An 18,479-nucleotide genomic window follows, 5' to 3' on the forward strand; every position below is an offset into this window, starting at 1 on the left:
TCGATAGTCTCAGAATTGAACCGTTTCCCGTCGTGTATCCAATGCTCCACATGGTTAGGAATTCAACAACCATTGCAACCTTAGCTTAAACGGAGGTTTTTGTGGTCTAAAGTCAACCTGTGCCCCCTCGGTGTCCATCGAGGTACGTGTGGTCTGAAGAGGATTTCTTCAGGAGGGGTTTTTATTTGTAACAGTAGAAAAGGACTGTTCCTTGATACCAGATCATGTCTGTGCTTATGAGGGCGGGCCAATGACTTGGTTCAACTTTAAAGGGAATACTTTTATCTTTCATTAAAGGTTTAACATCACCTTACATCATTTCACAAATCATTTCATCTTTGTTCATTCATTTTATTCAAGAATTGGATGCAAACCCCATAATTGAGAAATGTACATATTCAGAGATCTAGTTATGTGTGTTTCCAGTCCCCTCTGAGGTCACCAAATGAAACACACTTCTCATACCCGTCCCTTAAATGTCCATGAACCATTCCCACCTTCTCACAAGTGGACCTTTTGTATCAAATCCCCATTTAGGGGATTTAGGAGTTCGCCATGTGAAATCCTTTGTTCTCTCTATGTGTCTCTTTCTGCATGTCCAGTGGGAGAGAGTCTCCGCCAGGAATTTACGATCTGAGATAACAGAACCTGGGTGTAGGAGAGAGAGAGTGAGGGGGATGCCACGATCTATGCCCAGAAAGTGCCACGTCATGACAGCCTCATTGACCTGAGCTCATACAACTTGTTTTTGTATGGATTATTTTGACTGTACCAAACACTCAGATAAAACATAGTGTGCTGTTTATCACAGACTACGTTGTGTCAAAGTTTAACAAGGACTCTCTCCTCCTCACCAGTGTCACGATCAAAGAGATGATCAAGAGCCTCACATACAGTATGTTTTTTTGTCATTGTGGTGACACAGAATGAATTGTGAACAAGGCCTCTAAAAAGCTTTATATACCAGAGCTGTGAGAAAGGTTCTATATATTATTGAATGTTGCGATTGTTTGGGAGAACGCAAACAGGTGTGGTACCCGTGGGGGACAAACTCTACTGGGGAAAGGTTCCCATGGCGGTTGCCATGGAAGCCAAGAAGGAAAGTGAGGTGTGTGCTCAAACACACATGCATGTGGGACTCTGGGAGAGGAAGTGTGTCCATCTGATGAATGGGCTCAATTTTATACACTAATTGTAGTCTCACCCATTCATTTCTAATGGCCATTTTTGGCCAGGAACACCACAGGTGTACATAAGTGAATTGAAACACCCAAAATGTAATGAAAATCATCCAATTGTATTTTGTGTGTTCAGATGCCCTGTTTGGACAAAGTCATGGAACCTTATGACAATCAGATAATATGAACTACATTTTTCAAAGAGAAAACTTGTACATCACTCTGATTGGACTGGAACACAGCAGGGGGGTTAAGGAGGGAGGAGAAGGTGGAAAAGAGTTTCCTAGGATTATAGGCAGAAGCTTGAAATGCTGAGTGCTAGAATGTGGCTTTAGCAGCAGATACAGAGGAAGAGAAGGTAGAAAGGAGGGAGTGGAAAGATGATAGGTCCTCCAGAAGTTGACTTTTCCTTCATTTTCATTCAGCTGCCCACAGATGCTCGCAATGAGTCACTCAGCCAATGAGCTATTGGGGAGGGCCGGGCTGGCCGGGAGGAAAGGGGGACAGGGCGAGTCCTAGAATGCGGAAAGGGAGGAGAGTAAGGTTGAAGAGGCAGAATCAGAATACAGAAGGGAGAAGGATTTAGCAGAAGGGAGAGATGATAGGATAGAAGAGGAGAGAGTAGTGGGAGCGAGAGCGAAGATTGAGATGGCGCATGACCATCTGGGTAGGGGCTGAGTGTCTAGGGTTGGAGGAGAGGGAGACAGAAAAGGAAACAAAGTAGTGATCAGAGACCTGGAGGTGGTTGATGGGAGATTGGTAAGCAAACAGCCTATAGTAAAGATGAGGTCAAGTTCATTGCCTGCCTTGTGAGTGGGAGGGGACTGGGAAAGGGTGAGTTCAAATGAGGCAAGGGTTGAAAAGAGAGAGTTGGAAAGATATGAATCGAAGGCAGAAGTCAGGAGGCTGAAATTGCCAAATACGAAGAGCTGTGAACCGTCGTCAGGAAATTAGATTATCAAGGTGTCAAGATAATTTCGGGACTCTCTAAGGGCACCTTGTGGGCGATAGATGACAAAAATGTTAATCTTGAGTGGGCAAGTGACAGTGACAGCACGGAATTCAACTGAGGAGATGGACAGGTGAGTTGCTCTATGACACCCACAAGTGTCACAGGACTCGTCTGAAGGGAACCGGTACCAGTTAAAAAGGTCATTTGGAAGGACTTTGGAAAGGTTAACTGGTCCAAGGTCTGTTCTTCATGGACGTTTACACCTGGATAAATGATACTCTGGGCTCCCGAATGGCACAGCGGTCTAAGGCACTGTATCTCAGTGCTAGCGGCGTCACTACAGATACCCTGGTTCGAATCCAAGCTGTATCACAACCGGTCGTGATTGGGAGTCCCATAGGGCTGCACCAAATTGGCTCAGGTTTGGCCGGTGTAGGCCATCATTGTAAATAAGATTTTGTTCTTAACTGACTTGCCAAGTTAAATAAAGGTTCAATAAAAAATTTAAATACTCTCCACTCCGGAGGTTGACTAGTATATCTACTGTTAACTCTCAAAGCGCTGCTGAACATTATTGTGGTTTTTGGGTCTGTTCAAAGGCACACAGGTGCACTTGCACACACACACACACACACACACACACACACCCTAGCAAACACACACACACACACGTATGTGCACTCTTGTATATGTGTTCTCTCTTTCTCTTTGACACACACACAAACACACACACTGAGTGCATGCTGCTATCCGTTAGCAGTGTCATCACCAACAAAGATGTCTTCAGTGTTTGTAGTGTCACTGCTTAGACACATTATGTAACAACTGGGTCATGTGGAAGGATATGAGTGTTAAGGTGAATGTCTGAGTGTGTACAGTACGTGTTTATGTCAGAGATAGTTGTGAAGGTGTGTCTAGGAGTGTGTACGTGTGTATGTCTGACATGCTGACCAAACCGCGCGTGCGTGTTGACCCACACCAGACGCTATCAGGACACGCAAGTTGAAATATCAAAACAAACTCTGAATCAATTATATTAATTTGGGGACAGATGAAAAACATTAACCTTTCTGATCTCCCCATCCCGGATCCGGGATCGTGAATACAGACTCAAGCTCATTACCATAACGCAACGTTAACTATTCATGAAAATCGCAAATGAAATGAAATAAATATGCTAGCTCTCAAGCTTAGCCTTTTGTTAACAACACTGTCATCTCAGATTTTCAAAATATGCTTCTCAACCATTGCAAAACAAGCATTTGTGTAACAGTATTGATGGCTAACGTAGCATTTAGCATTAGCATTCAGCTGGCAACATTTACACAAAAAAACAGAAAAGCATTCAAATAAAATCATTTACCTTTGAAGAACTTCAGATGTTTTCAATGAGGAGACTCTCAGATAGCAAATGTTCAGTTTTTCCTGAAAGATTATTTGTTTAGGACAAATCGCTCCGTTTTCTGCGTCACGTTTAGCTATGAAAAAACCCCTGTATCCAGGATTGTGTAAATCTATCAGCAAGCTCATTAGCATAACACAACGTTAACTATTTATGAAAATCGCAAATGAAATGAAATAAATATGCCATCTCTCAAGCTTAGCCTTTTGTAAACAACACTGTCATCTCAGATTTTCAAAATATGCTTCTCAACCATAGGAAAACAATCATTTGTGTAAAAGTAGCTAGCTAGCGTTAGCATTTCGCGTTAGCATTTAGCGTTAGCATTAGCGTTAGCATCCAGCACGCAACATTAACAAAAACATAAAAGCCTTCAAATAAAATCATTTACCTTTGAAGAACTTCTGATGTTTTCAATGAGGATACTCTCAGTTAGATAGCAGATGCTCAGTTTTTCCAAAAAGATTCCTTGTGTATTAGAAATAGCTCCGTTTTATACATCACATTTGGCTACCAAAAAAAATCCGAAAATTCAGTCCTCAAAACGCGAACTTTTTTCCAAATTAACTCCATAATATCGACTGAAAACATGGCAAACGTTGTTTAGAATCAATCATCAAGGTGTTTTTCACATATCTCTTCATTGATACATCGTTCTTGGACACATGCTTTCTCCCCTGAATCAAATGGTAAAGTAGAAGCAGCTGGCAATTGCGCACCGAATTCGACGCAGGACACCAGGCGGACACTTGGAAAATGTAGTCTCTTATGGTCAATCTTCCAATGATATGCCTACAAATACGTCACAATGCTGCTAAGACCTTGGGCGAACGACAGAAAGTGTAGGCTCATTCGTTGCGCAATCACAGCCATATAAGGAGAGAATGGAAAACAGAGCTTCAGAAATTCTGCTAATTCCTGGGTGATGCATCATCTTGGTTTCGCCTGTAGAATGAGTTCTGGGGCACTTACAGACAAAATCTTTGCAGATTCTGAAACTTCAGAGTGTTTTCTTTCCAAAACTGTCAATAATATGCATAGTCGAGCATCTTTTCGTGACAAAATATCGCGCTTAAAACGGGAACGTTTTTTATCCAAAAATGAAATAGTGCCCCTAGAGCTCTAACAGGTTTTAAACATGTACACGCTTGCAAACGCGACGTGAGCGGTGTGGTACGCATGTGAGAAGGTCTGTGTGTCTATGAGTGTGTACGTGTGTATGTCCGAGACTGTGAGTCAATGAGTGAAAGTGCCCATGGCCCATTTTTTGCTGTTTTACCGAAAAGCTTCCTATGCGTACCGATCAAATGTAGCTATGAAATGTAGCTATGACATGTAGCTATGACATGTAGCTATGACATGTAGCTATGAAATGTACCTATAACATCTACCTGTAACATGTAGCTATGACATCTACCTGCAACATGTAGCTATAACATTTAGCTATGACATACTCCAAATGATGGGTCTCTAACATATACTTTTTGTGCAACAGACAGACACACACATTGCCTATCCATAGTTCAGCAGACAGTCACAGATAATCACTGATTATATGTCAACCAGCTGGGCTTGTGTGTGTGTGTGTGTGTGTGTGCGTGCGTGCGTTGCTTGCGTGCGTGCCTGTCTGTCTGTCTGTCTGTCTGTCTGTCTGTCTGTCTGTCTGTCTGTCTGTCTGTCTGTCTGTCTGTCTGTCTGTCTGTCTGTCTGTCTGTCTGTTGAAATCAGTGTAATCTAAGTGTTATATGCCAGGGCTCAGATTATAATCTCTAGCAGGTGCCATGCCAGTGTTTACAGCATAGTGACTGTCTGTCCCTTACCAGGTTGCAGACTGATGTCCTTTTGCCCCTGACCATGCTCTCAAAGCTGTTGGTCTACCAAATCTTTGGCCCTTCCACAGCAGGTGTTTGACCTAGTACAGCTATGAAATATCATTTAGAAGGAAGGTGGTTTCTTAAAATTGTGTCTCTACCTCTCTTTCCAACCGAGATCCAAACTGGAACTGTGAAGGGGATTCCGAATCGCAGGGTTCATGGGGGACAATAGAAGTTTGTCAAGAAAAAACTTCTTCATTAATAATAACCCCTTTTGAACAAGAACATGCCTTCTGTGTCTCGGTCTGTGTACGGTGGCAGCATTACCAACTGGTTTAATGTTGATTACGTCTCATCTGTGTTATAACAGAGGCAGTAAATTCTGTTTCAGCTGTACTTAATTAACGCCAAGTCCTGAGGGGGCTGACAGTTAGTTCAGTAAGTGTCAGGGCTAAGCATACATATTGCTCTAAAGAATCTCTTTGAATTCTCATAACAACTCTGTTATAACTGGCGCCACAGTCTGGCATTAGTTGACGTGCCAGAGACAAGGCAGAGCATAGTTTAGTGTCGATAGCTGTGTGTCAGACTGGTCGTTATTTGACGTGCCAGAGACAAGGCAGAGCATAGTTATTGTCGATAGCTGTGTCAGACTGGTCATTAGTACAGTTAGAGTCACTTTCTAACAGCTCTTTGAAGACTTGTATCACTGTTATAAATAGTAAAACTGGTACAAGACATTTGTAGTAGAGCGTGGTTGGCATGTCAATGTCTGTAAGGCTGGTCATTAGTTCAATTAGAGACTCTGAATGTTCCCATTGATCGACCTTAACATCACACTTTTCATTCGAGAATTTTAAACACATCACCCGCAGAGAGCAAGGCAAACCACTATCTAATTCATCAGGAGAGAGAGGAGAGGCACAACATTGCCCAACGGGACAAGAGAGAGACAAAGAGAAGATTTCAAAAGTGGGTGGAAGCTCATTTAATCCATGTCTATAGAATTTTACAACTATTTAGAGAAGAGACAATAAGCACAAATGTTATTGACTGGAACTAAGGGGCCTGGCCTGAACCATGAAAAACAGCCCCAGACCATTATTCCTCCTCCACCAAACTTTACAGTTGGCACTATGCATTTGGTCAGGTAGAGTTCTCCTGGCGTCCACCAAACCCTTATTAATTCGTCGGGCTGCTGGTGGTGAAGCGTGATTAATCACTCAAGAGAACGCGTTTCCACTGCTCCAGAGTCCAATGACGGCGAGCTTTACACCACTCCAGCTGAAGCTTGGCATTGCGCATGGTGATCTTAGGTTTGTGTGCAGCTGCTCGGCCATGGAAACCCATTTCATGAAGCTGCCGATGGACAGTTGTGGTGCTGACATTTCCAGAGCCAGTTTGGAACTTGGTAGTGAGTGTTTCAAGTTAGGACAGACGAGTTTTATGCACTACGGGCTTCAGCACTGCGCCTTCCAGTTCTGTGAGCTTGACTGGTCTACCAATTTGCTTCAGAGTCTTTGTTGCTCTTAGACGTTTCCAAATCACAATGGCTGCACTTACAGTTGACCAGGGCAGCTCTAGCAGGGCAGAACATGTATGAGCTGACTTGTTGGAAAGGTGGCATCCTATGACAGTGCCATGTTGAAGAGCTCTTCAGTAAGGCCATTCTACTGCCATTGTTTGTTTATGGAGATATGGAGATTGCATGTCTGTGTGCTCGATTTTATACACCTGTCAGAAGTGGGTGTGGCTGAAATAGCCGAATCCACTAATTTGAAGGGGTGTCCACATACGAATATGTATATATAGCTGTATGTGACCGACCACCACAATTTGGTATTATGCAGCAAAAATTGTAGTTGTATTTTTTACGTTGGATAAAAGTAGAGAACGAGCTACAAAATGGTATATCATACACTGCAGTTGAGGAACAATGGGAAAGTAATTATACTTTGAAAGTTGATGAAATTGTAACTTCCTTTTGAGAAAATGTCCCTTGTATGTTTTGGCACACCTACTGGAGAGCTCTTTTTGTCTATGATTTTAAGCGCGATATTTTGTCACGAAAAGATGCTCAACTATGCATATTCTTGACAGTTTTGGAAAGAAAACACTCTGAAGTTTCAGAATCTGCAAAGATTTTGTCTGTAAGTGCCCCAGAACTCATTCTACAGGCGAAACCAAGAGGATGCATCACCCAGGAATTAGCAGAATTTCTGAAGCTCTGTTTTCCATTCTCTCCTTATATGGCTGTGATTGCGCAACGAATGAGCCTACACTCTCTGTCGTTCGCCCAAGGTCTTAGCAGCATTGTGACGTATTTGTAGGCATATCATTGGAAGATTGACCATAAGAGACTACATTTTCCAAGTGTCCGCCTGGTGTCCTGCGTCGAATTCGGTGCGCAATTGCCAGCTGCTTCTACTTTACCATTTGATTCAGGGGAGAAAGCATGTGTCCAAGAACGATGTATCAATGAAGAGATATGTGAAAAACACCTTGATGATTGATTCTAAACAACATTTGCCATGTTTTCAGTCGATATTATGGAGTTAATTTGGAAAAAAGTTTGCGTTTTGAGGACTGAATTTATGGATTTTTTTTGGTAGCCAAATGTGATGTATAAAACGGAGCTATTTCTAATACACAAGGAATCTTTTTGGAAAAACTGAGCATCTGCTATCTAACTGAGAGTATCCTCATTGAAAACATCAGAAGTTCTTCAAAGGTAAATTATTTTATTTGAAGGCTTTTATGTTTTTGTTAATGTTGCGTGCTGGATGCTAACGCTAATGCTAACGCTAAATGCTAACGCGAAATGCTAACTCTAGCTAGCTACTTTTACACAAATGATTGTTTTCCTATGGTTGAGAAGCATATTTTGAAAATCTGAGATGACAGTGTTGTTTACAAAAGGCTAAGCTTGAGAGATGGCATATTTATTTCATTTCATTTGCGATTTTCATAAATAGTTAACGTTGTGTTATGCTAATGAGCTTGCTGATAGATTTACACAATCCTGGATACAGGGGTTTTTTCATAGCTAAACGTGACGCAGAAAACGGAGCGATTTGTCCTAAACAAATAATCTTTCAGGAAAAACTGAACATTTGCTATCTGAGAGTCTCCTCATTGAAAACATCTGAAGTTCTTCAAAGGTAAATGATTTTTTTGAATGCTTTTCTGTTTTTTTGTGTAAATGTTGCCAGCTGAATGCTAATGCTAAATGCTACGTTAGCCATCAATACTGTTACACAAATGCTTGTTTTGCAATGGTTGAGAAGCATATTTTGAAAATCTGAGATGACAGTGTTGTTAACAAAAGGCTAAGCTTGAGAGCTAGCATATTTATTTCATTTCATTTGCGATTTTCATGAATAGTTAACGTTGCGTTATGGTAATGAGCTTGAGTCTGTATTCACGATCCCGGATCCGGGATGGGGAGATCAGAAAGGTTAATGGAACCGCTGTGTCAAATGTATTTATTTTTTAACGGAAAAAGCACACCATGCAATAATTTGAGTACGGCACTCAGACGACAAATCAACCCAAAGAGACATCCGCAATGTTGGAGTCAACAGAAGTCATAAATAGCATTAGAAATATTCACTTACCTTTGATGATCTTCATCAGAATGAACTCCCAGGATTCCCATTTCCACAATAGATATTTGTTTTGTTCGATAATGTCCATAATTGATGTCCAAATTCCTCCTTGTTGTTCGCGCGTTCAGTACACAATCTAAACTCACGACATGCGTGCAAGTCCAGCGGAAAGTACGGACGAAAAGTCCAAAAGGTTCCGTTACAGTCCGTAGAAACATGTGAAACGATGTATAGAATCAATCTTTAGGATGTTTTTAACATAAATCTTCAATAATGTTCCATTCGGAGAATTCCTTTCTCTGTAGAAAAGCAATGGAACGTGAGGTAACTTTCACGTGAACGCGCGTCACAAGCCTATGGCTCTCTGCCAGACACCTGACTCGTTCCCCTCTCATTCGGCCCCACTCCACAGTAGAAGCACCAAACAAGGTTATATAGACTGTTGACATCTAGTGTGAGCCTTAGGAATACAACATGACCCAATCTCCACTGTATCTTGGATAAGCAGAGAGTTGAAAACCTACAAACCTCAGATTTCCCACTTCCTGGTTGGATTTTTTCTCAGCTTTTTGCCTGCCATATGAGTTCTGTTATGCTCACAGACATCATTCAAACAGTTTTAGAAACTTCAGAGTGAGAGTTTTCTATCCAAATATACTAATGATATGCATATCCTAAAATCTGGTCCATAGTAGCAGGCAGTTCACTCTGGGCACGCTTTTCATCCGGACGTGAAAATACTGCCCCCTACCCCAAATAAGTTAAGGATTCACTTGTGAGGCCATATGCTAAACAAAGCAAGTAAGGTAATGTAGTAAACAACTATAGATTAAGACTAAAAGTGGTGAAAGTAGTAGCGTCAGATAAAAATACACTTTATCTAGTCCTTGGAATATATCCTAATCTGACTTTGGTGCAGGTCATGTTGTTCTTGACATTAACTTCTCTGGTAAACACACACTATATCAAATAAAATCAAAGTGTAATTGTCACATGCACATGATACAGAAGGTGTAAACGGTACAGGGAACTGGTTACTTGCATAAAATAAAATGTGTACAGATAAACATATTTTATAATTATTAGATTCATCTTATGCAGACATAGTTGTCTAAATTGATGGGTCTAGTGAAATAAATGCTATACCCACCCCCTAGCCACATCTAGCTAATTTTATGGGTCACCATTGTCTAGACATGTACACATGTTCATGAAATGCGATAGATGGCCGTAATCACCCCTAGACACACCTGTAATCACTCGAGACACACCTTATTAACTTGACTGGTCACCCCCAGACCCAACTGGCTAACTTGATGGGTCATGTTTAGACATGTAGCTAGCTAGCTAAACAAAGACCCATAATCCCAACCCATGCATGAATTGTTGTAGTATTAAACTGCAGGTACCTAAAGCTAACCAACTAGGTTCAACGTTAGCTAGCTAGCTAACATTAGGCTATAACTAGCAATGCAAATGGATTTCAGAGTTACAAATACATACATTTGGCAGGAGATTAGGAAGTACAGCTCAGTTTCCACCTCATTTTGTGGGCAGTGTGCACATAGCCTGTCTTCTTTTGAGAGCATGGTCTGCCTACGTTGGCCTTTCTCAATAGCAAGGCTATGCTCACAGAATCTGTACATAGTCAAAGCTTTCCTTAAATTTGGGTCAGTCACAGTGGTCAGGTATTCTGCCACTGTGTTCTCTACCTGGCCAAATAGCATTCTAGTTTGCTCAGTTTTTTTGTTGATTCTTTCCAATGTGTCATGTAATTATCGTATTGTTTTCACATGATTTGCTTGGGTCTAATAGTGTTGCTGTCCTGGTGCTCTGTGGGGTCTGTTTGTGCTTATGAACAGAGCCCCAGGACCAGCTTGCTTAGGGGACTCTTCTCCAGGTACATCTCTCTGTAGGTGATGGCTTTATTATGTAAGGTTTGGGAATTGCTTCATTTTAGGTGGTTGTAGAATTTAGCTGCTCCTTTCTGGATTTGAATAATTAGCGGGTATCGACCTGATTCTGCTCAGCATGCATTATTAGGTGTTTTACGTTGTACACTGAGGATATTTTTTGCAGCTCAATTTGATGTTTGTCTCATTTTGTGAATTATTGGTTGGTGAGCGGACCCCAGACCTCACAACCATAAAGGGCAATGGGTTCTATAACTGATTCAAGTATATTTAGCCAGATCCTAAATCGTATGTCAAATTTTATGTTCCTTTGGATGGCATAGAATGCCCTTCTTGCTTTTTCTCTCAGATCGTTCACAGCTTTGTGGAAGTTACCTGTGGCGCTGATGTTTTGGCCGAGTTACTGTATGTAAAGTTTTTTGTGTGCTCTAAGGAAACGGTGTCTAGATGGAATTTGTATTTGTTGTCCTTGTGACTGGACCTTTTTTGAATCACCATTATTTTGTTCTTACTGAGATTTACTGTCAGATCCCAGGTCTGGCAGAATCTGTGCAGAAGATCTAGGTGCTGCTGTAGGCCCTTGGTTGGTGACAGAATCACCAGATCATCAGCAAACAGTAGACATTTGAGTTCAGATTCTAGTAGGGTGAGGCCAAGTACTGCAGACTGTTCTAGTGCCCTTGCCAAGTCGTTCATATATATGATGAAGAGGGTGGGGCTTAAGCTGCATCCATGTCTCACTCCACGGCTCTGTGGAAAGAAAGGTGTGTGTTTTTTGCTGATTTTAACCACACACTTGTTGTTTGTGTACACTCTCTCTCTCTCCCTCTCTCTCTCTCTTCTCTTTTCTCTTTTAGACATTTGGTTTGAGTGCATGTGTGTGCTCCTCTGTGACCTTTTTTTTGTGTGTTGGTGTGTGCGTTTTCCTCACTGCGTGTGTCCCATGTTTCCCACACCTTCAGGGAAGCTGGTGCTGAGAACTGGGACACAGAGGGCTGCCAAACGCTCACTTCTGCCGCTGTCCATACCAAATGCCTTTGCAGCAGGATCTCCACCTATGCCATACTAGCGCAGCAAGCTAAAGACCCGGTGAGTCACATTTCCCACTCTGCTCTATAACACTGAGGTTACCGAGGTAACACGACCTGGAGCCAACAAGCTAATGTGTTGGTGTGTTGTGTGGAAATTTACAAGCTAGAGATTGTTGTTACTTTATTTTAAACAGTCCACTTGGTTAGGGAAATGGAAGAAATTCACTGGTTGTCCTTGAAGTTTGAGACAGGAGACAAGTGGCTGTATGAGATACAGCTGAAAGAAATACTTTAGAGATTTGATAGACTAGACTACTTCATATAGCTACAGTTGAAGTCGGAGGTTTACATACACGTTAGCCAGATACATTTAAACTCAGTTTTTCACAATTCCTGACATTAAATCCTAGTAAAAATGTCCTGTCTTAGGTCAGTTAGGACCACCACTTTATTTTAAGAATGTGAAATGTCAGAATAATAGTAGAGAGAATTATTTATTTCAGCTTTTATTTCTTTCATCACATTCCCAGTGGGTCAGAAGTTTACATCCACTCAATTAGTATTTGCTAGCATTGCCTTTAAATTGTTTAACTCGGGTCAAACGTTTCGGGTAGCCTTCCACAAGCTTCCCACAATAAGGTGGGTGAATTTTGGCCCCTTCCTCCAGACAGAGCGGATGTAACTGAGTCAGCTTTGTAGGCCTCCTTGCTCGCACATGCTTTTTCAGTTCTGCCCACACATTTTCTGTAGGATTGAGGTCAGGGCTTTGTGATGGCCACTCCAATACCTTGACTTTGTTGTCCTTAAGCCATTTTGCCACAACTTTGGAAATGTGCTTGGGGTCATTGTCCATTTGGAAGAACCATTTGCGACCAAGCTTTAACTTCCTGATTGATGTCTTGAGATGTTGCTTCAATAAATCAACATAATTGTCCTGCCTCGTGATGCCATCCATTTTGTGAAGTGCACCTGTCCCTCCTGCAGCAAAGCACCCCCACAACATGATGCTGCCACCCCTCGTGCTTCACGGTTGGGATGGTGTTCTTCGTCATTCAAGCCTCCCCCTTTTTCCTCCAAATATAACAATGGTCATTATGGCCAAACAGTTCTATTTTTTCTTTCATCATACCAGAGGACATTTCTCCAAAAAGTACGATCTTTGGCTCCATGTGCAGTTGCAAACCGTACTCTGACTTTTTTGTGGTTGTTTTGGAGCGGTGACTTCTTCCTGGCTGAGCGGCCTTTCAGGATTTGTTGATCTAGGACTCGTTTTACTGTGGACATAGATACTTTTGTACCTGTTTCCTCCAGCATCTTCACGAGGTCCATTGCTGTTGTATTGGGAATGATTTGCACTTTTCACATCAAAGTACGTTCATCTCTAGGATGCAGAATGTGTCTCCTTCCTGAGTGGTATGACGGCTGCGTGATCCCATGGTGTTTATACTTGTGTACTATTGTTTGTACAGATGAACGTGGTACCTTCAGGCATTTGGAAATTGCTCCCAAGGATGAACCAGACTTGTGGAGGTCCACCATTTTTTTTCTGAGGTCTTGGCAGATTTCTTTTGATTTTCCTATGATGTCAAGCAAAGAGTCACTGAGTTTGAAGGAAGGTCTTGAAATACATCCACTGGTACACATTCAATTGACTCAAATTATGTCAATTAGCCTATCAGAAGCTTCTAAAGCCATGACATCATTTTATGGAATTTTCCAAGCTGTTTAAAGGCACAGTCAACGTAGTGTATGTAATGTTCTGACCCACTGAAATTGCGATACAGTGAAATAATCTGTCTGTAAACAATTGTTGGAAAAATGACTTGTGTCATGCACAAAGTAGATGTCCTAACCGACTTGCCAAAGCTATAGTTTGTTAACAAGAAATTTGTGGAGTGGTTGAAAAACTAGTTTTAATGACTCCTAAGTGTATGTAAATGTATGATTTCAAATGCATGTACCAATAACTACAGACGTGAAATGTACACCAGTCTTCTAAAATGTCATTTGGTACCACACTCAGCGTTTTAAGTAGATTTGTGTGAGGACAGACGCTGGGAGACGAGAAGCAAGTACAGGGAGTGAACATTTAATAAATAACCGACATAAAACAAACAAGGATCTGGACAGCGGTAACATAACCACAATATTGCTGACACAAGGATGAATCCGAGGAACAGGTAGATATAGGAGATGCAATCAACAAAGTAATGGAGTCCAGATGAGTCCAAAGATGCGCTGGTGCGCGTAACGATGGTGACAGGTGTGCACAATGATGGGCAGACTGGCGCACTATAGCGCCAGGGAGGGGTAGCGGGAGTAGGGATGGACAGATTTGTCTCCACTCAATGAGTCAAACAACTAACCATCCTGCCAGCAGAGGTGTGGACTGGAGTCATATGACTTGAGACTCAACTTGATAGAGAATATAATAACTTGAGACTTGACTTGGACTTGGACCCTCATGACTCGGGAATCAACTTTGATTTGAGACTGATGACTTGAAATGATCTGGCCAGGTTTTGTAACATTTTGTCACTCATTTTGTGGCACAGACAGAGTCTCCATGTATCACTCTCAACGCAGCCAGAGATTGGCTAGTGAAACACACACTTGGCCCTCTGATTGGACCAGCAAACTTTCCATCAACACAGGTCAGGTGAGCTAGCGCAGCGGATCTCAAATTGGGCGTTGTGAGATGGTTGTGAGAAGGTTGTGGGAAGGTTTTCAGTGTGAACCTGAGTGAGATGTATTTTTTATTTTATATATATACACATATTTGAATAGATTTTATATGGCCTAATATTTGTATTTTATATGTATACCTTTGCTTGCTCAATCTGGGCATTAACATAGGTCTATAACATTGCACCAAATTATTATTTAAAAACATCAAAATCTGTGCTTCAGAACCAAAAATGTGCAAGTCTTGACTGTTGACCAATGACCAGTCATCAGCATTGGCGCGCAAAGCGGGTGCACATAAGATTATTGACCAGAAAGCACTTTCTTCATTTTTTCTTCGGTTTTGCGTTGCAAAAATAGAGTAGTCTACATTAATGTTATCCATATAAAATACAGTTTAGCAATCTGCCACTGACGCATCTTTGTCACAGCAATAGGCTACCTGGTGATTTCATAAATTATTAGATTAAAGAGTAACTCTGGGAGGCTTAAACCATTCTTCCTGACCTCAAGTTCAGCTGTCAAAGTCAGTTGCTATGCTTAATAATATCCATACAACACCACTGTCATGGCATTCAGAGGAAGAAGGTGAGGACCAAGGTGCAGCATGGTACGTGTTCGTCATTTTATTAAATAGAACTGAACACTAAATACAAAGTAACAAAAGGAACAACCAAAACAGCTCCATCAGGTGCAAAACACACTAAACAGAAAGTAACTACCCACACCACACAGGTGGGAAAAGGCTACCTAAGTATGATTCTCAATCAGAGACAATGACAGACAGCTGATTGAGAACCACACCCGGCCAAAAACAAAGAAATACAAAAACATAGAAAAAAGAACATAGAATGCCCACCATAGTCACACCCTGGCCTAACCAAAATAGAGAATAAAAAGCCTCTCTATGGTCAGGGTGTGACAACCACACCTTCACAGAAGTTTCTAAACTGTGTAATAATCAAAAGTAAGTCAATTCATTGTTATGGGGAACATGTGAAAAGGTTATTCGATTGTGGCATTACATTAAGTTTAGCATCTTCTCCTCTGTTTTTTCCTTTTCATGGTTTCAGCTATTACCATCAAAGGTGATTGCCTACCGTAGGCCTACCCAACAAATGACCGCAATAGCCTAGTTATATTTATTTTACAACAGGCCTACGTTTAACCTTTACTAAATATGAAGCACAAAATTAAGCAGACAGAACTTAATTTAGCCAAAGAAAATGTCTCAACAAAAGGAAACAAAACATTTTTGCATGAGTTATTTAAAAAACTGCTTACGATTTCTAAATAGGCTTTGAATAAAAATGGTCATTTACTATGATAATAATGACAAAACAAATTAACAATAAATATGAAAATAAATAAAGGGTAGAACATTCTATCAAAATTAAATGTTCTTCTCATCTTCGAGACAGGCTAAATTTTGGCAGCATGCGTGTGCTCGTGTGCTTGTGCATGTGTGGGGGTGACAAGCTTTAAAACGTTTATTTTTGGGGGTTGCGGTTCAAAACGTTTGAGAACCACTGAGCTAACAAACAGATTGCTGATTTGCTGTACAGCTATAGGATCAGCTATTTCGGTATGTCAAATTTGGTTGAAATTCATAATTTATTTATGAAGCTTGCCTTTGGAATTGATTGCTAAAATGTTTTATTTCATAATCAAAATATGGTGTAGACTAAATAATGAAAAGGGCTGTCTGGTAGCCTCGATAAACAGACACAGATTTACAGTTCAACAAATCATTGCAGGTATAGATTTTTTTTACTTGACTTGAAAAAACTTGTAACCCGACTTGACTTGCTCTTAGATTGCAGGACTTGGATTTGACTCGAGACTCGACCTGTTCAATTCTGAACTTGACTTGAGACCCGGACCTCGAATAATAATGACATGCCTGCAAGTCCACACAAAACTTTATTTAGGATTTTTTTTCCACTAGTCCACCGTTAAGACATTCCCAAAATTATTTGCATGTCAGCAGTCAAAACGCATCATCATGATAATGTGGCAAGTGACACTTCGCTTCTTGAAAATCCAATATCTTTAAAACGTGTGTGTGCTGACATACAAAACTACAGCAGAACTGTATCAACAGTGGACTAATAAAACAAATATTTACACAAAATGTTTATTCACTAAGGACTTTTCCTTTCAGTGAGATTGTTTGTTTAGATAGTACAAATAGAACTATGTGGATGCTTGGTTCATTAGTTGATTAAGGGAGAACTTTGCTCTGCTTGGCTGGGCTCATCAGTAAACACAACACAGAGCTCATTAGCTAATTATCTAACCACTGTCTAGTCACTGTTCAGTTCAACCGTGGGGAGACCACAAGTAGCCTGCTAGTAGAATGTTAAGGTGTTTAAAGAAAAAGTGCTTCCTCCTTTGATTAGCTCAAACATGGTTTATGAATGGGGACTTTGTTCAGTTCTCTACTGCTGTACATCGTCGTGGCTGGGCAAGAAAACATCTGTAATTGTTAGAGACATTGGGAGACACTTTTCTTATAGTATGAACTATGATGAGTAGGGTTCAGCTGTGTCTTAAAACCAGGTGGGATGGTAGCGTCCCACCTGACCAACATCTGGTGAAATGGCACAGCGCCAAATTCAGAATACAGAAATCTTCATAATAAACATTCATAAAATATACAAGTGTTATACATCAGGCTTAAAGATGAACTTCTTGTTAATCCAGCCGCTGTCTCAGATTTCAAAAAGGCTTTACGGGGAAAGCATACCATGCGATTATCTGAGGACAGTGCCCCGTTTACAGAAGCATACAAACATTTTCCAGCCAAGTAGAGGAGTCGCACAAGTCAGAAATAGCGATGAAATTAATCACTTACCTTTGATGATCTTCATATGGTTGCACTAAGAAGACTCCCTGTTGCACAATAAATGTTAGTTTTGTTCGATAAAGTCCCTCTTTATGTCCCAAAAAGTCAGTTTTGTTGGCGCGTTTTGTTCAGTAATCTACTGGCTCCAGGGCGGTCAAAACATGCAGACGAATACATCCTAATAGTACCAGTAAAGTTTATTGAAACATGCCAAACGATGGTTATAATTAATCCTCAGTTTCTCTATTGTCTAAATAATCAATAATATTTCAACCGGACAATAGCGTTTTCAATAGAAAGGAAAAACAACGAACGGCGCGCTATCCATCATGCGCACAAAGCAGCTCTGCATTCTTCCCCTGTCTTCTGACCAAAAGGTCTTTTTACTCGTCGTTTTTCAAAATACAAACCTGAAAGCATGTCTAAAGACTGCTGACATCTAGTGGAAGCCATAGGAACTGCAATCTGGGCACTAACACATAACATAGTCATTAGGCATTCAATGGAAAACAACTCACATAAAAAAAATCTCACTTCCTGGATGGATTTTCCTCGGGTTTTCACCTGCCATATCAGTTCTGTTATACTCACAGACATTATTTTAACAGTTTTAGAAACTTCAGAGTATTTTCTATCCAATAGTACCATGCATATGCATATCCTAGCTTCTGGACCTGAGTAACAGGCAGTTTACTTTGGGCACGTTTGTCATCCAAACGTCAAAATACGCAAGAGACGTTAAAGCCAGCTTGTGTGGTTACTGGCCCAATGCTCTAACCACTAGGCTACCTGCCACCCCAGGTAGGTCTCCATAGGTGTTAACTGTTATACACATCTCACCAATACAAATACATCTGGCTGTCTTCCCATCTCCCTGGGGTGTAGTATGACGCTCACACACACACACACGCACGCACGCACACACACACACACACACACACACACACACACACACACACACGTGCACGCACACACACACACATCTCAATTGTGCAATAAGATGCCATCCCTGTAGCCATTTCAACAATAACATCCTTTCCATATAAAA

General features: G+C 41.1%; 1 protein-coding gene across 1 annotated transcript in view; it reads left to right on the plus strand.

Moving 5' to 3' along the window:
- The window catches only part of LOC110487938 (adhesion G protein-coupled receptor B2-like), a 217,402-nt gene that overhangs the window by 78,967 nt on the left and 119,956 nt on the right, over positions 1-18,479 (plus strand). The window contains exon 12 of the mRNA XM_036970608.1: positions 11,830-11,956. Within this exon, the coding sequence (XP_036826503.1) occupies positions 11,830-11,956 (127 nt within the window). The remainder of the gene's footprint in view (positions 1-11,829; positions 11,957-18,479) is intronic.

This window comes from Oncorhynchus mykiss, chromosome 32 (assembly GCF_013265735.2).
Source record: "Oncorhynchus mykiss isolate Arlee chromosome 32, USDA_OmykA_1.1, whole genome shotgun sequence".
In the NCBI taxonomy this organism is placed as follows: Eukaryota; Metazoa; Chordata; class Actinopteri; order Salmoniformes; family Salmonidae; genus Oncorhynchus; species Oncorhynchus mykiss.